Genomic DNA, 25,764 nt, shown 5'->3' with positions numbered 1-25,764 from the left:
TCTTTGCATAACATTTCACGCAACAGCATTTCATTACATTTTATTCCATTACGCCGATGCAGCGATGCCCACTGTCTTGCTCAAGGACACTTCCAAAGAACACCATGAATGCTGAGACAAACCTGTGACACTTCTCTGCTGTGCCTCTTTCAAACCATTAGGCCATCCTTCTACACATCACACATACAAAAGAGATCTTTTTACTCTCTTTGCCACTCTATGGCCCTTCATTTTTATAAGTCTCATTCAAACTGATTCAAGACATTCAGAAGGAAACACAATGAACACACAAGAAATTTCCATCCAATATCAAAATCCATCCAATATCCAGTATCGGTTACAACAAGTAAACTATTGTCAGTGATCAAAACAATGCAGGCTTCATCCTATACAGTATGCAATGAATCTGATGCTTTTGGCTGCCCTGCCTTATAAGTGACAATGTACCTATGATTCAGCTTTGACGTGTGAAATGTGTGAAAAATCTGCATTAAATATGAGTCGTCAAGCCTTCAGCAATGCTATAATTATGAAACCAAGATAATCAAGCAGAGAGAAAGCGAGGGGGAAAGGAGAAATGGAGGCTGCAAGGGAAAAAGACAGGAAGGAAAGAAGGAATACAGGAAAGAAAAAGGGAAAAAGGGAGGGCTGTTGGAAATGCTGCAAAGTAGAGAGAGAAGTGTTGGAAGGAGGATGTTGGAAAGATCAATGGAAGATAGAAGAAAGAATGAATGGGGGGAGGGAGGACAGATGGGAGGAAGTCCAAACGGTGGTGTAAAATTCTCATTCAACTTCAGTGTCATGTTTTGTAAAGAAGAAGGAAACTGATGAGGGAAACACTGAGAAAGTAGAAACAAACAAAGTAATCCTCCTGACACACAGCAATCCATCACAATCCCACAGGGTCATGGCAGAAGCTGTGGGTGCTGCTGGGTTAAAACACTGAGGAAGAGCCAAACACACCCATGAACAGATACACACACACATGCACAAACACACACAAAAGCACATGCATACACATCTCAGAAATGACAGGGAGGCATCAACAAGCTATAGGCCCACAGACCATCACTGTTAGCTACTACTAGTGCAATGCTAATTTGCTTAAAGGACCATATCAGTGGTTGTGACTGTTTGGCCCGTTCACTACAATTTAACCCCATTTTACAATGCAACAAAACATTTTGCAAATTGTGCGGGGCTGTGTAAAGCAAACGTCTCCCCGGGGACTATTTCCTGGCTATTTTCACTCAGTTTTAAACGATTTAAGTCGTCAAAACAATGGCTGGATAAAAGGTAGGAAAAATGATATGCGAGATCTAAAATAAAACCGCCTGCTCCTAGAAAAGATTAGCAGAAATGTATATCATGAAGCATACTTCTGTAGATATTAGATATTAGATATTAGTTATACTAAACCTGAAAAATCACTGGTACGGTCCATTAATAACATGGTTCCTTAATTGCCTTTAAAAAGACTTAGGCTACACTGAAGTCACAGTATAGCAGCAGAATGTGCTGCTATACTGTGTTGACTCATATGTATTCTTGGACCGCCAAACATAATCACTTACATAAGAAAAATCAGCATCACATCAGAGTGTATTTATATAAATGACATGATTTGAATGTAACTAGTTGTGAGATCATTGCTTAGTGTAAAGGGATAGTTCACCCATTTTGAAAAAGTTCCGCTCACTCTCATTGTTACTGTTTGCTGGATACAGGCTGGATGCTCCGAGTGGTGACCGTCTTCTACGATTGAGTTGTACTTCCCTCTTATTATCAACAATTTAAAATAAAAACATAACAATAGAATGAAAAGATGACTTTTAAATTAGTGCAGTCAAAAAAATTCAGACCAGCCAGACTCTTCAAACAGACTGCAGGCGTAGTGGCACACTGTGTGCTAATCGCATCTCAATTGCGGTTCACTCAAGCAATAAAAGCCTCCTATTGAGACTTCAACTGGAAATAATGAGGAACCCTCGGTCGCACTCAATAAGCTGCCTGCAAAGTCACCTCTGTAGTGAGCTCCAACACATAAAGACAGAGGCAGCAACAAAATAGTGAGGGATGATGAAAAGGCACGGGGCAGCACAAGGCTGAAGGTCTGAAATGTGAGCTTAACACCAGAAGGTTGCCAGTTTGAATCAGCATAAAAATAAAAATTTGATTCAGCAGACAGGTTTGCACAATGGGTGAATTAATGAATAATACTCATCCATTCAGTAATACTAGTTTTGTCTGTTTATTGTCTGTTAATACTACTTAATTAATTCTGTACAGCTACTGTATGCTAACTTATCCAAATTAAATAAATGAAAAGCAATACCAAAACAGCAAAAATACATGATTTGCCTCTTTAAAACCTACACAGATATAATCAGAGCCTCTCACAAAGCCCCAAACCAGTCAGACTAGAGCTACACATATAGCTCCTTTCAGTGTGTACAAACGTGAGTGTGTGAACGTGTATGACTCTTGCTTCTCTGGAACTACTCCCTCTGCCAGAATGTGTTCTAAGTAAACCCTCCTATTAAATGAGGGTTGTAAGACAGGCAAGAGGAATGAGGAAAAGGAACAGTATGAACTTGAAACATGCCTTGGAGGTTTAAGGAAATGAGGAAAGTCACTAAGGTTGTGAAGAAACAAAAAATCTAAGATGAGGATGGATGGAAAGAGCTCAAATTCCACAATGACTCCTGGGAACACCCTAAAATAGAATTGGATAATTGCCTAGATTGTGGTGACCGACATTATATAATAATAGCCAGTCCACACAAGGCAGTAAAGTGTTTTCTCTGCATCTCTGCGAAAATTTATTGGCCACTATGATTATGTTACCAGCCAGTTCTGTTTTCAGAATCCAAGAGGACCTGTGGAAGATGGCTGGTCGCCGGCCAAAGCGGCTGGTAGAGTGGACAGGGTTAGCAGTCACACCCCGTGGCTAGTGGCTGGTGGCTGGTGGTAATTGGGTAGTAATTTGGCTGGTGGTAAAGTCAAGCCCTGCTTCTCACTCTGCCCATGAGCGACCTGAAATGAAATGGCATGCCACTGTCCAGCACTTCTCAGGACCCCAACCGTCCAGGGTCCTGCCAATTAAAAACTGACACTATTGAATTTCTTCTCACTGAGATGATTCATGACTGACAGAGGGATGGAGAACATAAATCTATGCTTGGCAGCAAGACCAAGTCAGCAAAACAGAGCCAATCAGCTCATGGAAAGAGCTGGAGCAGAGGAAGCCGACAAGGGTGTCCACTAAAACTGCAATTTTGTCTACAGCAATGTCCTCATCCCAAAAGGCAGTAATTCTTTCCTCAGAGACAAAGGCTTCCGAGAATTCCTGGCAGACAAATCAGATGCCATGTTGTCAGATGTCTTTTACTACATTAAAACAAGCGCATCCTGCTGCTCAGCATCTCATTTTTAAAGCTGCAATATGCAGTTTTTAAAAAGTCAACATAAAAGGAACGCATCATCATTAAAAATATACTGTTTGTGTCTGTTTCTGACACTATGTCTTCATGCCTAAATTCCCATGTTTACCTCAAACTGCCTTTTCCATGTTTTTTGGAATATTTTGTGTTGTATACCATTTGCTGTCTGTATGGTCGGGTCAACCTTGAAATTAGGGATGGACCAATTGATCTTGATTTTTCAATAATCATTAGTATACTTTTGAATTACACAATAGCAGATATGAAAATCACTGTGCCTCTGCCTGAAGGACAAAATAAAACAGGTGGGACAAAATTTCCAATATTTTGATTACAATTTTCATTTCCCTTTTCACTGGATTTGTATTGACTTTAGTTTTACAGAAAGACAAAAACACTACATTGAAGTGTGTTGCTCTTACATAAGGACAGTATGGTTTCACTTCAGTTTTATTCAGTTTTATTTACATGCCTGTTATTTTTTTCCAAGTTTTTTTTTCTTTTTTTTAATTAATATAATAATGTGAAAAAAAAATGTTATTTCAATCAAGGTTTGTGTCAGCATTTCTAATAATGCAAAGTATGGCACAGCAATTTTCAAATTTACTACATATGAATATCAGCCCTGGATATCAGCTCCCAGTGTCCTTGTTTGCGAATAATCGGTATCAGTACCAGCCCTGACAACCCAGTATTGGTCAACCCAAACTTGAAACTGCAATTTCCCAGATGCTAAAAACCATGTCTACAGGTACAACAGTTCATGCTGCAGTTACAAAACTCAGCAAAAGAGCCTTTGCATGTCCCCGACACCCTCTATGCAGTTCCCCCGGTCTCTCTCACCATCTGAAGAGGCCTCTTGCGCAGGTCCCTCTCGGTCACCAGCCGCTCCTGGTCGGTGACGTAGAGTCCCCGCTGGGCCAGAGCCTGGATGACGGCGTCGTGGCCCAGCAGGGGCTTGGCGGCGTCGCTCTTCAGGATGAGGCTGCCGGCCCTGCAGTAGAGGTCCGCAGACAAGAGGAGGCTCGCCACCGGAGGCTTCAGGTGCTCCTGCTCATACTGGTCCGTGTAGAAGGGGTCCCTCAGGTCTGCTGGGACGCTGTCTGTATGATGGACAGGAGAAAGAGGCATTTAAGATTTGACATGTACACAGGTATATTGTTGAACAGGTAGAGCGAGGAACTACCGGGATAAAGGGTTCACAGCAGAGGATAGGGAATATGCAGCGAAAATTATTTTAACAAGTAGTCTGGTCTCATTTCAACTGGGAATGTTTAAGAAATTCTCCAAGACTAAATCATAAATAAACGAGGAGCAGGGTAGCAGAAGAAGAAGACCAGCCCAAGTCTGCCACAGAGTTTGGCTTCACTGTTGATTTCTTTTTCTCCCCTGTTGCAAAGATTCTCTGTCATTCCCTTACTTTGGTGAGTCTACTTCATTTTTCATTGTTGTGTTTAGGTGGCATCTCAACATGGAGATGTGCAGATAGACCTCGCCGTTGCTATAGCAACTGCAGCAGGAGTGGAACCCGATCGATTCATCTCGTCTGTATCTCTGCAGCCTTCAGCTCCCTGGGAACACCCCTCTCACATCAAAGAGAGAGACTCCATGTGCGTGGGTGTGTGCATGTGTGTGTGTGTGGGGGGGTGTCAAGCAAGCCCATTGCAAGTACCTGGTTGACAAAACATTGTGTTTATTTTATTGTTCTTTTCCTGCCCTGAGTTTGGAGAAAACTGAAAGCATGTCTGTTGTATGGTGAACATCGGGACATACAGCACAATCCTGGAGTCAGGTGCAGCTCTATGTCTGTAAATTTTAATGAGTGTGTGTGTGTGTGTGTGTGTATAGAGAAAGAGTGGTGTGCTGTGAGCCACAATGCTCTCCCCAACACCCCTGCCCATCCTCCAACACACACACGACACAAAATTCCTGTTCACATCGACTACAACACTCGATCAACAAGGCCTTCCACAGATCCACTGCATTATCATGGAATGGACATAAGGGCTGTGGCAGCAGCACTGGCACCTATGTAGGTTGGGATTATTGATTCCTGAAGCGACCCTGCAGCTGGATTCAATGCCTTGTTCAACAGCAGAGCGTACACAGGCAAGTGACAGAGCTGAGGGCTGAAGCCAGTGTGGAAGTGTCTTCCAGCTTAAGCAGGGAACTTCTTAGAGTGGGTGGACTTTCATCAAAAAACTGAACTCAAACAGCTCAAACATCACCTGAGATTCAGCACCTCGACCCAGTCTCTCCCACCCTCGTGCACGCTCACACTCACATGTGGGTCCGATGAAGACGCAGTGATGAAGCAGGAACTGGTGAGCCATAGCTGCAGTAAACTTAGCTTATTTACTATAGCTATGGTAGCCAAGGGCAGTGTTTCTTAAATAAGATGGTTGAGACAGAAGCAGCAGAAAAAAAATCTTTTTAATGTATACAATTATTATGATTTGTCTTTTTAAGACAATTCAGTATGGTCGTGGAAAGACCACATTGAATTTGTCTGCTAAAAGATCAAACAAAGATTTTCTCTGTTGCCTTAGGTCTTTTGGCACTAGTGAATAAAGTCTGCTCTTATTTTTTTACTTCTGTTATTCTGGGTGTTGTGCAGTGGTGTAATGCCTACCATATCAACTTACTGAGGCTGGCCAACAACACTGTCTCTAACCCCGGCCATGTTCTGAACAGTGAAGATGTGCAGTCAGACTGGAACTCTTTTGTGTATCAGTCAATCAAACGTAAATGAGAAGTGCAATCCCAGATCAAATGCCCACTGAGGTGCCTTGATATCTGCAATAAGTTGTAATTTTATGTAAATGTATGCATTTTTGTTTCTTATCCTAATTTCTTTTCTTTTTTTTTTTTGGTGTAATGTGCTGTTACAAATTGAGCTGCTGTTGATGCACAAAAAAATTCAGCCCAGGCTGACAGTAAAGTAGAAATCATCAATGATCATTGCTGTTCATATGTTATGCTTTTTGTTCTGTTTTCTTGTGAAATACTGAGTAGTTTCAAAACATACAATTTCAATACCTCCTCTGATAATTAAGTAAATGAAACATCCTGAACAGGTGGTCCGTCTTCTCACCACCCTGCACATGCAGCCTGGGACAGGGGGTCCTGAGTAAGCACTGCTTTGTTTTAAGGGCTCATGAGCCAACATGACTGAGAACTACTGGACAAGGGGGAGGTTTTTTGTGAGGGAGAGGAACCAAGCATGCATGGCAGCAGTGCATGTGCGTGTGCACAAGACATGACTGGACTGGGATTGTGGTGCTTCCTCGAAGTGATTGGTTGTTTGGTGTTGCACTGAGGTGGACTTTATCAAATGTTACTACAGTCCAGTGCAGTTTGGATTGGACCATCCGTGTACAATGGCGATTGGTCAGGAACTTAGAAAGTTACCTACACTAGATTTCTCATTGGGCCTGAAAATTAAGCCCTAACCCAATTCACATACATTTTAGACCCGACCCTACCCGAAAATGTCGGGTAGGGTCAGGTAAGGTCAGGTTCGGGCAGAATTTGAGAACTCTAACCTACACAAGCTTAAAAGTGCAATTCTTCCTAACAGCCATGGCCGATGGCCAATAGGCAGGCTGCAACAAAGTCGGAAGGTATGGAAGTCAGTGGGAAACTTGTCTGTCTCTTCATTTATAAAATCGCTAAACATTTTCCCTGTGAGGTTTTATGGTCTCAACTGCTAGTTTCAGCTCTTCTTAAATGTTCAAATGTTCAGTTTTAAAATTATAATTTTGTTTAGAGTGAAAAAAGCAAAAGGAGGGGTGTGATTAATGGCCTGTTTATTGATTGACAGGTTTGCCAACTCTGTCAGTCATAGTTGTCACCACTGGCAGAACAATTACTGTTCCGGTTTATTGAGACTGAACATACAGAGCTATTTGATCAGATATTATACTGAAAGCCTATTCTAACTGTTATTGAACATTCAACTCTTTTATCAGGTTTTGTTTTTACCAATCAGGGAAAGATAACCTTTACAGCAACATTTTGCTTCATGATCACTGTTCCACTCTTCAACTGCCGGTCATGTTGCATAGTAGCTTCTACAAAAAGAAAAAAAGGCATCTTTATCTCATGTCACTGTGTGCAGTTTGACACTTCTGGCAGCATTTTTGCAGAGTGAAGGCTTTGATGGGTAGGTTGCATTTCCTACAAGACTGGAGCCCCATATTTTCAGTGCACGCCCAGCATGTAAATGGGTGCATGCATGTATGTTCTGAGCAGCGTAGGCCATGATCAGGAGATCAGTCGGTTCTCCCTCGCTCTCTCCCTCCCTCATTCTCCCCCTGGAAGGCTGTATTTTTGGAATGAGCCCATTTCATTCAGTCCTGATTGAAAATACATGGAGGATCTGCTAGGGATCTCATGTATTCGGGGCTATTACAACAGAGTGGTGAGGAATAATCTGCTTTCTGGCCACAGCGGCAGCATGTCATTTTGTCTGTACACAGACTTACCCTGTCTGCATTATTCAGACAGCCCCGACTCTGAGCCGTCTTACTTAGACGTAGTGGTGATGTGTTTAAAGTCAAATGACAAATAAGTAGTAGAGGAGAATAACAAAGAATGTAACTGACGTGAATAGAAAACAGTTTATAAATTGCTTGGCTTCAAGTCAAGTAGAAATTCTCCCATTTTATTGACTTTATTTGGTGAATAAAATTATCCTGATTCTGACTCTGAGGAGAGACTGTGCAGACAATCTGTAAAACCCGCACACTGAAAGAAAAAAATGCATGTGTATGAATGAGAGGGGTACCATTCCATAGATGCTGAATATTTCATAGCACCCACTCACACACTGAAAGCCCACTGTAGAATCGAAATCCAGTTAATTTTCTCTCTTGCATGAGTAAGCTGAGTGTGCCACTTCTGTGGCCTGGACATTTTCAAAATTTACCTTTAAAGAGTTTTTTTTTTTTTTTTACTTTACTGTAAGTGAATGGGACAAAGATTGCCTTTGGTCAGGTTCACGTCTCAGGTCTTCATGCTCAGCTCGCTGCTGATTTCTGATTAGCAACCCCTCCAGTATTAACATGACTGATGGCAATGACAGACATGCATGTGCAACAAATAACAATAAAAGATTCCATTTCCATTTTTGTATCAACATTTCTACTTGTTTCCAACACATTTTAGTTGAACCTTTGTGTTTTGACTGAATTGAGGGTAGGGCTTAATGATCTATCATTATCATATCATTATCTTGGTATGAACATGCGTAATATTGATAACCCAAAAGGCAACGATATGGACAATATCAAATTTAGGGTTACGGTTAGCCTAAGACACTGATTGGTCTGTCCTGAGAGAGAGTGTTACGCAAATTGCAAAGTATGGTATGCAAAGTGGAAATACAATGCCAATTATACAAGTTTTTCTAAAGCAAAAACTTTTCAAAAAGACAATTCACTCTCTTTCTCCCCTGTGTCCTGTGTAATCCCACCTCATCTGCTCTAACACCATTGCCCTTTAAGAGACCGTCCTGGAACTGGAGCATCATATGGTTGATCCCCACTACAGTCAATATGTCCATCAACTTCCATGTCTTGTAATGTTGAGAGAAACAATGAATCCCTATCTGCTCCAATGATGTTACTTAATGAGAGGGACAACAGGTAAGATATTTACTAGGGCTGGGACGATATGCTTATCTCCCGATCCGATACTATCATGATACTTGGGTGCCAATTTGGTATGTATTGCAATTCTACAAGTATTGCGATTCTATAAGTATGGTGATACAATATTACAAATGATTGTTTTTTTTTGTTTGTTTTTTTAAAATTATCCTCTAGTTTGTTGATATAAAGTTTCATGAGGCTGTGATTATCCTAAAGGTCACTATAGGTCATTTTATACAGCAACGTCACATTTGAAAAAATTGTCTCAATACAGTGAAATGGCTCCTATGGGGGCTAACATCTCACTGAATCCATAAGAGTCTCCGCTTTTGATACCAAATCAAAGCAAAGATTTTTCTATGGTGTTCCTCAAGATCTTGGTGTCCTAATGTGGACTTTTGGAGGTATTTTTAACATTTTATATCATTTCTTGAGGCGTAAAAATGGCTCAATTTTGCAGCAAATCTGTGTAACAAATGGTACCAATATAAAAATTGCAGCAACAACATATAACACATAGTTGAACATGGAAATGTCCATCATATGCTTTCATCATAATTTTCCAACCCTTATACGCTCTAATTGAATAAAAAAAATAACCAAAACACAATGTCTATTACAGATTTCTTACTAGAATAACTTGACATACATAGCTAGGCTGCAGTTCAAATTAATCTTCAGGTTCCCAGCTTTCAAATGATGTTTAGGCTACCACTTGTATTTAACTTCTTTGACCTTTTAACTCCCCCTGAAGCTCCCCTGTCCCTTCACTAAAGTGGGTCTAAGAAAGGCGCAGAATGGTAAGGGCTTAATGCTTCAACTGTAAATCCATCCAAAATGAGCAACAAATGTAAGAGGTAACAAGGCCACTATGGGCTGAGCTGATGATATACAGCAAAGACAGATTCAGTTCCTACCTGCTAGTATATTTTTCATGTAGGTCTATGCTGCCTTTGTGTTTGACCCATTGACACAGAGGTGCTTTTTTTTTTTTTTTTTTTTTTCAAGACTGAATACTCACAACAACAGAGCCTGCGGCAATAAGTAAGGTGGAAAGCATCTGCCCTACAATGACTCAGATAATGGACTTAACATGTTTGGCCCCTGAAGGAGTGAATTGTGGTTCAGTATACACAAATAAGACAAATTCCAAAGAAAATTCCAATTTGATTCACAAATTCATAACATTTTTTTTCTTACCTCAGAGAACCTGGATGACTTTTTAAGGAGGAAACCTAAGAATAACTTGTCACGCAATAAACAGGCAGCAGCTCTATTCATCTGCAAAATAGAGCAGACTCACCTTCATGATATTCAGGAATATCAAACTGAATAAGATATATGATGACAGGACCTTTTATGTGGAATAAATTAGTTGTATTAGTGTTTTTTTTTTTTTTTAAGGATGATCATTGGCTGGGGAGTTTAATTAACCCACCTTTCATCTAGACTGCCACTACATCATTGCCAGTTATTTTCTTGTGAGGTCATTTGGGACACTTTCACACCTCGTTTTTTTTCCCACACTGCAACACATTTCTAACCCATCTCATCATGGAGAAAACATATTTATTGATTGCTGAGATCCACCACAGGAAATTGGTTTGATCTCTCCCCTGGGGGAACGTCTATTGTCTCTCCAGCAAGGCTATTCATTTGGATGCTCTGCAGTAGAAAATAATAACGACCAAAAAAAAAGAAAAAAACAAAACAAAACATATCATCATCCCAATAGAAAATCACTGTGAAATTCCTATTGTTTTCCCACAGTGGGGTTGCAGTGTGTCTCAGGTGTTCGATAGAGGGTCTGTGGCCAACCTTGTCGTATTAACAGCATTTTTTCCTTTCCTATAGTGTCTGCAACATTCCTGTGAGGACGTAGCTTTGCTGTATAGTTGGGATCCTTATGCAATTTATTGTAGAATTAAACTTCTATTGAGTAAAAACGCACGCAAATTCCCATAAAAATGCTGACGAGCACAGTTTTGCAAAATTCATCTAAACAAATAAATAGAGATGCATGCAATGTGCAGGGTGAAAATGCACCTACCTGTCCCGTACGCTTTGGCCACCAGCCATGTGAGGCTGCAACAGATCTTGGCCCGGGAGAAGTCATAGTGGTCGAAAGGTTTTATTGTCGGGGCAATGAAGGTCTTCCTCACATCCCTGGCGTCCTGAACTTCACTCATATTTCCCTCCTTGGATTTGTCTAGTAAAAACCCTATGGAGCAACAGCGAACGAGAGCATCCCACTACTGGAATTTCGCGCAAAAATAACACTAGTGATAATAACTATCCCTCTAAGACTGTGGAGATGCGCCGCCTTTCTGTTTCCTATTCACAATTCATTCAGGGAGATGGAGCATTGGAAATGTTGACTGCGGCTATTCCTCCTCTTCTCTCTCGTTGTCACAATGACTCGCTGCTCTTGACATTTTTTCATCCATTCTGCTCCGCTCACTTGAAATGGGCTCCGTCGGAATAGCTGTCAGGCTTTCCCGTGGACTTTCAGAGGAGATTCTTCCCTTCTGCTAGAATGAAAGCAGAAATATTCCCATTCTTTGGATTCTTGAGACGGAAAAGGCTTCTCCCTTTCATGACCATGTATTCCTGTGCGCCTGTGTTTTCGTATTCCCTCCTCTGGTCAGCCTCTCGGTGCCTTGGTGCGGTTTTCCTGCCGCACTGGAGCGCTGGAAGCTCTCTGACTCTACTGCGCATGAGCCAAGTGCACAGCCAATTTCTGCACCACGGCTAATGCTGCCTTCATATCCTGTCGGACATACTGCAAACGCTTTATCTAACCCGACCAAGTCGTGCGACGGTATGGGCGGAAAAAATTATGGAGCCTCGAAAATTTGCAATTTAATAATCTCGGAATTGTCATTTATATCTCACAAATTTACGAGTTTTTCTGATAAATATACGACTTTAATCTCAGAGTTTTTTTCTTGTAAATTTGTGACTTTATAATTTCAGAACTTTTGAGTTTTTTCTTATAAAGGTTTGAGCTTTTTCTCGCCCATTTACCACTTTAATCTCAGAGAATATTCAACTTTCTCGTAAATTTATTATTTCAATCTTGGAAACTGTGAGTGTTTTTGTCTCAGGATATTGTAAGAAAAAAGTAAAAGAAAAACTGTTTTTGCCAGTCTTTCCTGATAAATTTGTGACTTAATAATCTCAAAAATTTTGAGTTAGAATATTATGCTGTTAGACAGGGTGTGTGGGTTGTAGTAGTAAAGCAAAGGGTGGCAAAATAGCAGCTCTTCTCAGCTGGCATGAGAGAAAAATGTAAGAAAAGTATTTTAATTTATGTGTGTCAATTATTATCATGTTACCATACCATACACTTAACTTACTTTATGTAAAGGGCTAATAGACCTTTTTTACAGCAGCGGTTTTGGTGTGAAGTAACAGGATATCCCCGATCCTGGATCTGTTTGACCCAAATCGAAGAGAACCTTAATTAATGTCATCAGTAACACCTGGGGTTACCTGCTATTCCACGTCACAATGGCTGCTGTGGGACAAGGTCTGTTGTACTTATGCTCTCTATTTTATACTAACATTAGTCTTTCTATCTTTCTATCTATCTATCTTGTCTGTAGGTTGCATACACAAGACGAAAAATCTCAATTCAAATATGATCTGTTATGTTATGCTCTCTTTTTATATAGAGGCTTTGCTCCTGCCAGAACATCCCTCGTAACAATAGAATAAACATTTTTGCTTACTAAATTTATGAGCCAAAACACATTAAGTGTTCCTGATGTTCATTTTCTCCCCTGAATTATGCCCCAGCAGCACAAAGCAGTAGTGCAGTGTTTTATCTCTGAGATATTAACCCAATCCACCTTTGATTCAATGTCTGCTTCACTGTCTAACTCATATATCAAAACTGTCAGTTAGGGTTTTCAATGGTTTAATAGCCATATACTATTACTACTACTACTTATAATAATAATAACACACACACACACACACACACACACACACACACACACACACACACACACACACACACACACACAGCGCTGTAGTTGCTAAAAGTGTGCCTTAAGCCTGTTAATTAACTATATACTCCCATCACCCTTATGTATATTTTTTGGCTTCATGAACTCAAAAAGGCTATCTAACCTCGGAACGATGTGGGCGTTTACGAGGAGCGCCTGAAAGCAGCATAAAAACAGAGCATCAGGCATGCTATTAGCCACAATAGACAACTGAAGGTACACTGTATGTTCACGTGCTCTGCGTTTGCCACGAGTAATAAGCCTGTTGTCGCTCTTCCACACTGTTTCAAACACTCGTTATTGTCTTTTCTCGCGTACAGTAGGCCACTGTACTGTTGTGTGCTCAAACATAGGATTTTTTGGTTAAAAAAGCAAACTTGTATCAGTATTTTATCTGTTTAAACAAGAAAGCCAGGAATCTAAAGTTCTGCATTAATAAACTACTCAAAACTTCCCAAAACAACAAAAGGAGGACCGCCTCGTCGGTCCTCTGTGAGACATTATAGCGAATGTTTTATCAACTACAGTTACCAGTGTGCATAGCGCAATTGCGTCATCAGTTTGCGCGGTTGCTTGTTTTGAGTGGCTGAATCAAGCGTTGGAGCGATGGAAGTAGTATGTTAGAGCAAAGAGAAGGTACAGTACGTTTTTCTAAAGTAAAACAACAACAACAAAAATAAATTGTAGAGTCTGCTTCTTAACGTTACGCTGTAGTTTGAGCGGAGATACGCCAGTACGCCCGCGGCTACGTTAGTCGATAATTTCAAACGCGCTATTTTTATTTTTTTTTTTTGGCTTGAAAGGCACTAAAATGTTCGAACAGCTAACGTAGGAAGCCCAGGCAAACGTTTCAAGCATTTAAGATGGACTTACCATGTGTCGCGCTGTTTTATTGCTGACTTCCTTGTAGTGGCTGGCCGATATATATCGATATCTCATTATATTGTGATATAGAACAAGATGCGGGGGATTTCAGAATGTAATATTGTGATGTCGTGTAAGTGATGTGTTTTCCTTGTTTTAAAGGCTTCGTTACATTAAAGAAATGCAATTTTCTGAACTTATCAGACTGTTCTTGCTGTTTTATCATTTGTAGCTACCTGCTTGGTCAGCATATCCGCATTACTAATAATTATTTACCAACATTTTTTTATGTAAATATCTTATGAAAGCACCAACAGCCATCCCTACGTTATCACCACAGTACTGATTTGGTCAAATATATTGTGATATTTAATTTGTGGGAACTGGCTAAAACTCATGGCTAGTGTTGTATTTGACAAGGAGGTAGGGCTGGGTGAAAGTCAGAGTTTTAACAGAACCATGTTTCCCTCCAGTTCTTACACAAGGTTGTTGAACTCTGGTTTCCTATGTCCACAGGGTAAACACATTCCAAATAACATGTTTATGCCGAGAGCGCTCAAAGTGAAGAGACCTGCTGAGGGCTCGAGCCACGTTTTGAAGAAGAAGAGCAAGGTGGGTGAAGAGGATAGTGACCACAAAACCTGTCCAGAGCCACCTGTCCAGAGCTCTGCTTCAACTCCCACAGCAGGGGAGGAGCCATCCGGAGCCACCACAACACAAGAGGAGGTGACCAAAGAACACAAAGATTGTGCACCTTTGAAAGAAAGCCCACCACACACACAAGAGCCTTCCTCAGGTGGCAGTGAGGAGGAGGAGGAAGAGCCTGTCAAATCATTCAGAAAGAGCCAGAGATGGCCGGAGCCCGGGGAGCCTGTGTGTGTTATGTGTGGTCGCTATGGAGAGTACATCTGCGACAGCACTGACAATGACGTCTGCAGCCTGGAATGCAAGGCCAGCCACTTGGCCCAAATGGGGATAGAGGCCAGGGGTGATGCGTTCAATGTCGAACATACAGCCGGAAATGAGACAACTCTGCAACCTCACGCAGGTGACGCCGGCACCCTTGATCCAGGCTTTACCTACAAGGAAGATGTGTTCATATCAGGTTTAACAGAGGAGCAGGTGAAGCGGGTTAAGCAGGAACTCGGCATTGACACCCAGGGGAGACATGTCGGAAGACCCATAATTGAGTTTGAGCACTGTGGCTTCCCTGCCACCCTGAGTGGAAACCTGAAGAAGGCCGGCTACGAGGTGCCCACGCCGGTTCAGATGCAGATGGTGCCTGTGGGTCTGACTGGCAGGGACGTGGTTGCCAGCGCTGACACTGGCTCGGGGAAGACTGTCGCTTTCCTGTTGCCAGTGGTAGCCAGGGCACTGGAGGTAGAGTATGATAATGTCCCTTTTCTTTTTTTTGTTAGACATGCATGTGATAGACAGGCGACATGCAGTGACAACTCCACATTAAAACATAAAAAAACAATAAATATGTAGAAAGTAGGGGAAGCAAAAAACTTGATTCACTTAACTATCGTGATTCTTTTTTTGTGATTTTTTTTTTTAATCAATACAAGTAAGTAAAGAGCTGGAAAAGGGGCTCAATATTGTTCCAAAGTTAGGTCAAATTTTGTTGAGGGAAAAACTAGCATGGTCATTTTCATCAGGGTCCCTTGACCTCTGACCTTCAGATCTCTGAATGAAAATGGGTTCTCTGGTCAGCCACGGCTCTCCCCTTTGCAGACATGCCCACCTTCTGCTGATCCCATGCAGTTTGGGCCCCAAAGCCTGCAGTCCACATGTGTTCTTGTGGCCTGTTGTAAAATGGTGTGTGTGTGCAGACTGGGGCCTAAACAGTCTTGGAGCTGCATCAGTTGGCTTTGACTGGAAAGCTGAGACTCTTGTAGATTCAGTGAGCCACATTTGATTTGTGTGTGATGATATTAGCCCCCATAGCAGCCATTTCACCGGAGTCACACCATTTTTTCAAGCTTGGTGTCACTGTATAAAATGACCTATAGTGACCTCTAGAATAATCACAGCCTCATGAAACTTTACATCAACAAACTAGAGGATAATTCAAAAAACAAAAATCGCAATAAATTGTAACATTGAGTTGCAATACTTGAATCACAATACATACCGAACTGGCACCCAAATATTGTGATAGTATCGAATTGGGAGATAAGCATGTCCCATCCGCTATCAGAGAGTGAAAAAAAAACCCAATCACAGTATAACACCATCAAAAAAATTATGATAACTTGGTAAAACAAAACAAACTGCACAATAACAACAGTAACAAGACAAATATTGTTTGTAGGAAAAAAATGGAATTCATTTTTAAATGCTCGCTCAAGCTGCTTTTTGACCTTTAACCTAGGGCTTCAATATACATTACATAATTATTATGTTACATTTAAGGAATACTTTAGGCTTCTGTGTGAAATCTGAACAGTCCAGAATGCTAATAATTAGTATTATGCTAATCTCTTTTAGCCACCAAGACAACACTGTAGTTCCTCTCTCTATTCTCTATTCACCTCCGTGGAATATGTGTCAAATATTTCCTTCCAGTAACAATTTTATCTAAATGGAATATCAATTAAACTGTCACTTATGAACCTAAAATGGCCATTGATCACAATTGATACTTGGTCTAGAGACTTTTCCGTCCAGTCAAGCACCCTGCTCTCTCACACTGATGCATATTCAATAGTTACATAAATTCAAACCAGTGAGAATGCAGCTTGTTGGTGTGAATGTAAAAGAAACAGATTTTGGCATAATACTGGCAACATGTAACCCACAAGCAAACTTTTAGTTAGACTACCACGGCCTGATTTTTGCTCCACGTGGCTGCTGATGAAGTAGACGTAAAGGTTTATGTAGCAGCCGACACGAGGCGCTGTGAATCATAGCCATCACTTGAACTTAGGTGAGACAAAAAAACATCATTTGTATCAGAAATGCCTGGAGATGGGCTTAAACACTCAGGATTTTAGCTCCAGTGCACATTCTGTCCCAGAGAAAGTGAAGTTTGTGGGCACAGTCCAAGGTTTATCCCAATTTGATCCTCAGGCGCTCTTCCTTTGGAATAACAATAATGAATAATTAATAAGCAGATGACTATTTTTATCTGTAGCTGCTACAACCCCCAATTTCCTGTGGCATGATGTCTGCTTGTATGCAAGAAAGTAGAACTGAACTTTGAACTTTAGTGAAATTTTCAAAACATGGAGCTGAGTTTTACCATTTACAGTGTCTGATTAGGCTAATTGTTGATAAAATGTTTTCCCCACAAGCCACGGGAAAAAATTGCTTGCAGCCAGTTTTGAGTATTGTGGTTTATGGATGTTGACATCTTTGTCAGCTGCAGAAGCAGAACATTATAAGGTGGCTGTTTCAACAAAAATTCACATTTTAACATTGAGAGATTTTGATTATATGCTGTGAAATCTTTAGCTCCCCCGCATGATTTGCAAAATGGTTTATTGCAATATAAAATGTGGTAAATTGTAGTAAAAGGGCCAATCATTCAAAATCACTGGGATGGTCCTTTTTAAAATTAGTGCAGCCTAATAGTAGAATTTGCTTATATTCATAGATTTCTAATATTACAAGAAACTATTGTTGAAACAGTTAGGAGCTATGTTCCTGTCTGCTCCAGGGATGCTGCTCTTTATCTGACCTCTGACTTCCCTGTGAAGCAGGATGAGTGGAAAGATGAATTTGGTTTTAAATATTTAAAAAAAAAAATGAGTGGATTAAAGAGGTTGTTTTTGAATAATGTTAGCTGGGGGGACGCCCATTTCAATGGCAGGAGGCTAACAGTTAGCATTTGGAGCATCCAGCCAGTATCCAGCACTCAGTAACAATGAGAGGAAGAGAGCACCACTACTGTCCTACAGAACAACTAGAGGGGGAGTGAAATAATATTAACTTTTTTTCAAAATGGGTGAACTGTTCCATTAAGGAGATCAGTGCAATCTTGCAAAAGCACAGTTTTATTGTTGTGTTTTTACTGTCCACAGGACTGCTGTGCTAGACATAGATGGAAAGCTCAGCTGTTGTACTGAGATGCTGTGTCCCTCCCTTTTCCCCCAGACACCAGCTGACAGTGAGCGCAGGCCTGTGGCCCTCATCCTGACCCCCACCCGGGAGCTGGCCATTCAGATTGAGAGGCAGGCCAAGGAGCTGGTGGTGGGCCTCCCCAACATGAGGACCGCACTGCTGGTGGGCGGCATGCCACTTCCTCCGCAGCTCCATCGCCTCAAACGCAGCATCAAAGTACAGTCACATTTTTTTTAAGACATTTATTTTCTTCCTCCATTTGGAACATTGCCTGACAAAATGATTTGAACAGTCAACCTGCCACACATTTATTTACCTTTTTTTTTTTTTTTTTTTTTTAAATCTCACTTAAGATCATCATTGCTACCCCCGGGCGACTTCTTGAGATCTTGAAGCAGAAGGCTGTGCAACTGGACAAAGTGAAGATTGTGGTAGTTGACGAGGTATGACAATCACTGAGGGCGATTCTGATTTCATGGTAATGTAACACTTCATATTATTAGGGATTATGAGGTTTTGAACTGAGAGAAAAAATGTCTTATGTATGCAAATAATTTTTGTTAAGTAACCGTTGATGTAGTTGCAGAACTTGTGTCATTTCACATACTGAGATATTTATCATGGTAAAGGACAGACCTTAGTATGAAGGTAATATTCCAAGAAAAAAATGAATTTTGGAGATTAAAGTCATAAATTTACAAGAAAAAAAACCTTTTTCTTCTGCTATGGATTTAGTCAGAAGGAAATCCTGGTGATTTGTGCCCAGAATATTATCATCAGCATCTGGACTTTGAAGAGACATTGCAGTGACTTGGGCTGATTCAGAACAAAACAATCTTGTGATTCTGGGCTAAAACCACCAGGATTTCCTTGTTACTAAATATCATGTCAAAGTAGAATTTGATGAGGTCATCAGCTGCAGGCCTGATACACGGCGAACAGCAGCGTCTGCAGTGTCTGGCTGATCCAACTTCACTGAGTCAAGCCATGTGCTTCCTTAGCCAAAAAGTAAAAGAAAAATACTTTTTTGAGTTTGTTTCTCATAAATTTGTGACTTTACACTCTTTTTTTCCATCAGAAATCTGTGATTTTTTTGTTGTAAATTTATGTCTTTTATCTCAGAAATTGTGGATTATTTTTCCTCAAAGTCTTACCCTCCCTTTCCTTGGCTCCATAATTGTTTTTTGCCCCTATAATAGCGCTAATATGCTGTCGTACCATAGCTATAGAGTGAACTGAACACCAACCACTTGAATCAGAAGTACAACCAGTTTATGTACAAGTTGTATAATAGACAGCAGATTGCACGCATGACTTTCTCTGTATACATGTAGATATCCAGTAACTGAATGAAATCAGTTATGACTGTAGAAGGCATGAGCATTTGAAATAGAAGAGGTGTCCATGTCCTGCAGGCTGACACTATGCTGAAGATGGGCTTCCAGCAGCAGGTTCTTGAGATTCTGGAGCAAGTCCCTGAGGAGCACCAGACTCTGTTGACATCGGCCACCATCCCAACCGGAACAGAGCAACTGGCCGCCCGACTGACCCACGACCCGGTCCGCATCGTCATTGGAGAAAAGAACCAACCGTGTGCCAACGTCAGGCAGATCCTGCTCTGGGTGGAAGAGCCCTCCAAGAAGAAGAAGCTGTTTGAGATTTTAAATGTATGTTGGAAAATTTTTTCTTTAATTTAAACCTTGATTTAGTTTTGCAGAGGCACACATCCTCTTTTTTTATCAGTCAGACCCTGGTTCATTTTCAGTTGGACTCTTGGGTGGCTGGCTGACATAGTGAACACCCTTGTTTAGGACATCAGATGTCCTGCTGAAATGTCTTTGAGCAAGACACTGAATCTGTCACCTTCAAGAATGATGTTCTATAGCTGAAACAGAATTTCTAGGAATCAATTTAAAGGGATAGTTCACCCAGTCTGAAAAAAAAATCCCGCCACATGGGACCATCACAAAGAGACAGTTCTGCAGTTGTTATGTCACTCTGGCTGTGAGGACACTTGTGACTCTCACATCACATTAAGCATAAAACAGCCTTTACTGAGAGCTGGATACTGTCTGGATGCTCCAGCTGCTAACTGTTGGCCTCCTGCTATTGATGTTGACTTCCCACCAGCTAACACTCTGAAAAATAAGCACCCTAATCCACTCAAATTGTAAAATAAACTTTGGGTTCGATGATGTGTAGTGGAATTTTTACAGCCTGAAATGGCATGAAAAATGTTGACATAAAAAAACAAACAAATAAACAAACAAAAAAAAAAAAACAATTATCCACAGTAGAACTATTTTCTTGTCGAAGCTGTATTTGCTGGTCCTCAGTTAAAATAGTGGCTGGCAGGTGCCTGAAAGGTATATAAAACAGTTCTGTGTTGTTTTTTGTTGGAGATAAAAAAGGTTTTAATTTTCATTTTCACAGAGCAACTTGTTAACATCTTTGTTTTGTCATTGTCATGGAATAAAAAGGGTCGTCAATTTTTTATTTTTATTTTTTTGTCCAAAAAATTGTTGACAGAGTTAACACTGATAGCAGTAACATTTCTTGCCAGCTATCCTTCAGAGGAAGATAGCTTTATCTGCCAACATGTGTAAATGTGCGGTCTTGAAAAGTGATGTGAAACTTCATTTTGAGTGGATTAACACAGTTATTTTTAAGAATGTTAGCTGGGGGGAAGTCCACTTCAGTGGCAGGGGGTAGCATTTGGAGCATCCAGCTAGTATCCATTATTCATTAATAAAGAAAAACTTTATCACTACTGTCCTGAGGGGGAGGTGAAGTAATGAAAAAAAAAATCAACATGGGTGAACTATCCCTTCAAACATTTTATCTAGGAGCTGCCCAGTACAACCACAGTCTACTCCTGGAAATGTAACCGCTCCACTGGAGCAGTTAAGGGCATTGCTACCATATTTGTTGAGGTACAATTGAACAGTACCCTGCCAAGATTTTTCTCAGCGAAGATTTGAACTGGTGACTCTGATCAAGTTTAAATTTTGCTGTCTTCCGGCCCACATGAGCTTTCTATAAGCACACAGCACATTTCCTAGTTTTTATTTCAGACTGACTGTACTCTAAATAACAAGGACATGCTTTGCTCAGAAAGCAAGTCTTTCATCTCAATTTGAATCCCCAGAGGAATTATCACTCAGTGTCTCAATATACCTCAGCACCAGCATGGAATTGTATTAACTGTCCGTTAGAGGTGGTAATTCCTAACACTGTAACGACCACTCTCCCTACTAGACCATATTTAGACAGACATTGCTGCAGCTGCAGTCTGGAGGAAATGGGTGGGCCCTGAGCCATGGCCTTGCTCCAGGAATCTGAGCAATGGTTTGTACCACTTATACAGGGCAAGACAGGAAGGGTCTACTTTTATCAACGCAAAGGATAAATGTTAGATTACTGTTTGGGTAACAGGCTCAGTTGTACTATATACTGGAAATATTGCCTCTCTGGGAAACTTGGACCTGCTTACCTCTCATTTTGCCCAAAAGTTAGGAAATCAGTCTCTGGCATGGTCGCCCTGGGCTACATAATTTATTTTCCAGGCAGACCAACTGAATGATGTGAAACCGGCAAAGATTCCAAATAAGTCACAGGCAAAGCATAACCAAATGATGTGAGTAAGATTTACATAGAAATGATTTTAAAAAATGACCTCACTCCTCACACTTATGTTTTTCCTTGTGGGCTTTCAGGACAGTAAGCTGTACCAGCCTCCAGTGGTGGTGTTTGTGGACTGTAAGCTGGGGGCAGACATGCTATGTGAGGCGGTCTCCAAGGTGACAGGCCTCAACACCGTGGCCATCCACTCTGACAAGAGCCAGTGGGAACGCAACCGCATCCTCAGGGTGAGGCCAGTGGCAGCCACAACAGAGACAGTAGAGTGGGTAAAATAGCAAGGCCTGCATGTCTGGTATCCAAGAACATTGCTCCTGAATGACTAGTACTTACTATCATTGAAGACTATAAACATCCAGAGCTGAGACCTAGTACACTGCGGTTTTTGTTATCTCTTGAAAATGACAGTCATTAGTAAGCAAAAAGGTTGATTCTTAATTTTTTTCCTTCTTTTGGTCTTTTTTCCAATCCAAAGGTAACCCTTTTAGTGTTAATGCCGTACTTTACTAAAGTCCACAGGACCAAGTAGTATGGAGAACGTGCATATCAGTGAGGACATTGCTTTACTTATGGTAATTAGGTGAGTTGGTAGGTATAGTATGGAGGCATTGAAGAAAAACTAGGCCATTCTTGCTCATGCATGCAAAACAGATATGGGTTTGACAGTGGTGAGCATGCCTGACAGTGCGCCGATTGTGTCCTCAGGGTCTTCTGCAGGGCGACTTTGAGGTGGTGGTCAGTACAGGAGTGCTGGGCAGGGGACTGGACCTGGCCAATGTCAAACTTGTGGTCAACTTTGACATGCCGCCCAGCATGGACGAGTACGTCCATCAGGTTAGTGACACACAAAGCAGAAAAGTACTTTGCGGTAATCCTCGCAATTATTGTACTTCTTTTGCCAAGTACAGTAAAATTACAAAAACTACTACACACACAATGAAACAAACCAGGAAATTAGTGCCAGCCAACGGATCTGATCTTACACTGATGTTGCACTTAAGATTACACGTAGCTGTCATCACTTCAACCAACAAAGAAAACTGTAAAAATAATGTTGTAAACTGTGCTGTTATTTCGCAAAATACAAGTTGTTGCTGTCCTAACCTAAAATTTAATTATTTAGAGTTGTAATAACTGTTGAATATCTGGTTACACTGACAGTTTGATTCACAATTCACTACTTGGCGATTCGATTTTAGAATGATCTAATGTTTTTTTGTTTTTTTAAAACTGAAGTGATTCAGTTCCATTTGACTTTGTAAACCACAGTTTTATTCAACAACAAATTTTGTAACCACCAAATAAACACATGCAATAAAATGTAAACTACAAATACTTGCAATATATTGCCCTCTGTTACATCAGCTACGACGGCGTATTAGTGCAGTTGTAGGGAGAAAAGCTGGGGTAGCGGTTTTAATATTCCCAGAAAAAAAACTCTAAATTTCCAAGATCAAATTTGATTAAAAAAAAAGAAATTGAAATTGAAATTAAACTCAGAAATTTATGAGAAACTATGTTATTGATGACAAACTATTTTTCTGAGTTTTTTCTCATAAATTTGAATTTATTTATTTAGTTAGTTAGATCGTTATTTTTGCAATATTTCATTGAATTTTCACAACAGCGTGAAGAACACATGACAGCTGAGACAGATACAAACAGATTCCAGATTTCAAGGGATGTATGTACACATGTAAATAGGATGATCTTGATTCTGCAAAGATGTTAACGCTTGAGTACACTGCATGGATCAGGGAATATACAATTAAAGCAAGACAGAGAAAAAATATATACCTAGGAAGGAACACTAGCTATTCACAGGAGAACTGGCAGGGTGCTAAATCTCTTTGCATTACCCTCTGTACTGTGTCTGCTGTGTGATCTTAGAAAGGGTGCCCACAGCTTGTCAAAAATCCTCTTGTTTCCATTAAGGACTGAGCTCAAGCGCTCCATTGGAAAAACTTTAAAGATTTTTCCATGCCATTAGTTTGCAGTGGGGGGTCTGGGCTTAATCCCCTGAAATAAAATGCATCATCTTGCTAAAAGGAGAAGCTTGTTCAAAAGTTTTTGCAGTACATATGTCAAAGAAAGCCTTTCACCTGAAATGTTAAACAGAAACAGACCTGGATTCATTTTTATTTCCTCATTGAAAATACAGTTAAGCTCCTATGAGATTTTTCCCAGTAATGAAATATCAGAGAGCTTTGCCATATGCAGTGTATGTAAGACCCTACCTCTTTCATGCACTTGACACAAAGGAAATCCCAGGGTAGAATGTATTATGGGATTGGGCTGTGTGCTGCAATCTGTGAAGGATCCTGTACTGACTCTCTATTAGCCTATTGCACAAAAAAAAAAAAAAAATCCCTATGGACTCCACAGCAACCAACCATGTCGATTCCCCAAACTCAGTCCCCAGGTCCCTCTCTCATACACCCTTACTTCTGTCAGTGTTGAATGTGTTGAAGGACCGTAATCCTCCGTAAAAGTTAGTTATGAAATTTTTATTACTACAAAACTGTAACAAAAATGAGTCAATAGCATAAGCTGTTGGCTGAGTTTCAGGAACCTTAAGATTGTTAATGAAATGCCTAATCTGCAGAGAGCCATAAAAGTGTTTAGATGGATTGGACTGTGGTTTTTTTTTTTTTTTTTTTTTTTTATAACCTCAACTGGGAGCAGTGATATTTCACTGGTAACAAGGCTGAGTAAAGACAGAAGGATGTGGCCAGGCATCAATATGGATCTCCTGCCTAGACTCAAGAAAGTGCCTTAGCCAGCCTGATGCTATGTGTGTGTGGCAGGCCCAATTGTAAAACCAAAAATTGGGCACTGCTAGCTTACCGCTCTCTTTTGGCAGCTGCACCGTCTTAAGATTAATATGTGCTTTTTTCCATGCCAGATAAACTGGGACATAGATTCAGGATTATGATTTTAGTCATAATCCTGCAGCCTGTCACCCTTTTCTCTCTTTCTGTCCAGGTGGGTCGGGCGGGTCGGCTGGGCCACAGGGGAACAGCCATCACCTTCCTCAACAACAACAACAAGCGGCTGTTCCTGGAGGTGGTGAACCGGGTCAAGCCCACGGGTTCCATCCTGCCTCCTCAGCTCCTCAACTCACCCCACCTTCACGAGCAGCAGAGGAGGGACAGGCAGAGGAGAAAGCCGGGGCCTGACGACACCCTGGTCACCAAAAACAACCTCATAGATATTATCAGGAAACACGACCGCCTCAAGAAATAGAGACCGCTCTGTTGGTTCTGCTCACAGTGGCACCGTATATTTATTGTGTAAATATTTAACTTGCTTGGTATTTTGATAAAGAAAAATAAATAAATTTGGTGTACTTTCACATGCTGTTGTAAGTTTATTCTGAATGAATGTAATGCGCAATTCATTACTTTATTGATCCCCACAGGTTGGAAGACTTGCTCAAGGGCACTTCAGCAGGCCAGATGCTGGCTGGCAATGGAAATTTGAACCCAGGTTTTCCATTTACAGGATACTTTGTCTATGTTATGCTGCAGTGGATTTTTGATGGATTGGTTTTAAATCTTTAAAGAGATTAAGTAATCTCAGGGGTACATTTGGAGATGTCTGTTCTAAAAGGTTGGAAGTCTTGCTCAAGGGCATTTCAGCAGGCCAGGTGCTGGCTGGCAATGGAAATTTGAACCCAGGTTTTCCATTTAGAGGATATTTTGTCTACATTATGCTGCACTGGATTTATTGTGGATTGGTCTTAAATCTTTAAAGAGATTAAGTAATCTCAGGGGTACATTTGGAGATGTCTGTTCTAAAAGGCTCTATATTGAAAAAAAGACTACCTGAAGTTCATCTTTAAATGTATTTCTTAATATGACATACTGTTTAATGAGAGTGTCCATCAGATGGATGGCTTGCGGTCCAGCCCCATCTTAGTGGATGCCTCCAGAGTGCCCTGGAGCAGCTCAGAGGGCCTTTATCAACTCCCAGGACAGTGTTCTCTATCTGAGCCTCATCTCCTTTTGGAGGGCGCAGGCAATAGACATTTTTCCAGTGGGAATTAATGACTGCATTACATTATATAAATACCAAAAACTC

At 40.8% G+C, this 25,764-nt stretch overlaps 2 protein-coding genes across 4 annotated transcripts in view; one reads left to right on the top strand and one right to left on the bottom strand.

The window, feature by feature from the left end:
- camsap2a (calmodulin regulated spectrin-associated protein family, member 2a) overlaps positions 1-11,774 on the bottom strand; it is an 85,011-nt gene extending 73,237 nt beyond the window's left edge. Inside the window, 2 exon segments of the mRNA XM_030049302.1 lie at positions 4,287-4,546; positions 11,148-11,774. Coding sequence (XP_029905162.1) covers positions 4,287-4,546; positions 11,148-11,286 — 399 coding nt within the window. The 5' untranslated portion in view covers positions 11,287-11,774.
- Positions 11,775-11,898: 124 nt separating this feature from the next.
- Positions 11,899-25,036, top strand: ddx59 (DEAD (Asp-Glu-Ala-Asp) box polypeptide 59). 3 transcript variants are annotated; one of them, XM_030049305.1, is made up of 8 exons: positions 11,899-11,918; positions 14,491-15,354; positions 18,076-18,258; positions 18,396-18,485; positions 19,458-19,709; positions 21,759-21,911; positions 22,387-22,515; positions 24,667-25,036. In XM_030049305.1, exons 2-8 carry the CDS (start codon positions 14,512-14,514, stop codon positions 24,925-24,927), a joined length of 1,911 nt encoding a protein of 636 aa, XP_029905165.1. In that variant the 5' UTR covers positions 11,899-11,918; positions 14,491-14,511; the 3' UTR covers positions 24,928-25,036. The 3 variants fall into 3 exon arrangements, with proteins under 3 accessions (XP_029905165.1, XP_029905163.1, XP_029905164.1); XM_030049303.1 differs by lacking the exon at positions 11,899-11,918 and adding an exon at positions 12,490-12,629; XM_030049304.1 differs by lacking the exon at positions 11,899-11,918 and adding an exon at positions 13,639-13,746.
- The last annotated feature ends 728 nt before the right edge of the window (positions 25,037-25,764 follow it).

Source organism: Myripristis murdjan, chromosome 4 (assembly GCF_902150065.1).
Source record: "Myripristis murdjan chromosome 4, fMyrMur1.1, whole genome shotgun sequence".
Classification (NCBI taxonomy): Eukaryota; Metazoa; Chordata; class Actinopteri; order Holocentriformes; family Holocentridae; genus Myripristis; species Myripristis murdjan.
The sequence above is the reverse complement of the archived record's forward strand: the minus strand, read 5'-3'. Positions and strand labels throughout refer to the sequence as shown.

What these genes read in the sequence shown, in the direction of transcription:
- ddx59 (XM_030049303.1), top strand. Translation starts at nt 12,567, where the DNA reads ATGTCATCAGTAACACCTGGGGTTACCTGCTATTCCACGTCACAATGG. An exon ending in AATGGCTGCTGTGGGACAAG is followed by an intron (nt 12,630 to 14,490) that starts GTCTGTTGTACT and finishes CTATGTCCACAG; the next exon opens with GGTAAACACATTCCAAATAA. An exon ending in TGGACGAGTACGTCCATCAG is followed by an intron (nt 22,516 to 24,666) that starts GTTAGTGACACA and finishes CTTTCTGTCCAG; the next exon opens with GTGGGTCGGGCGGGTCGGCT.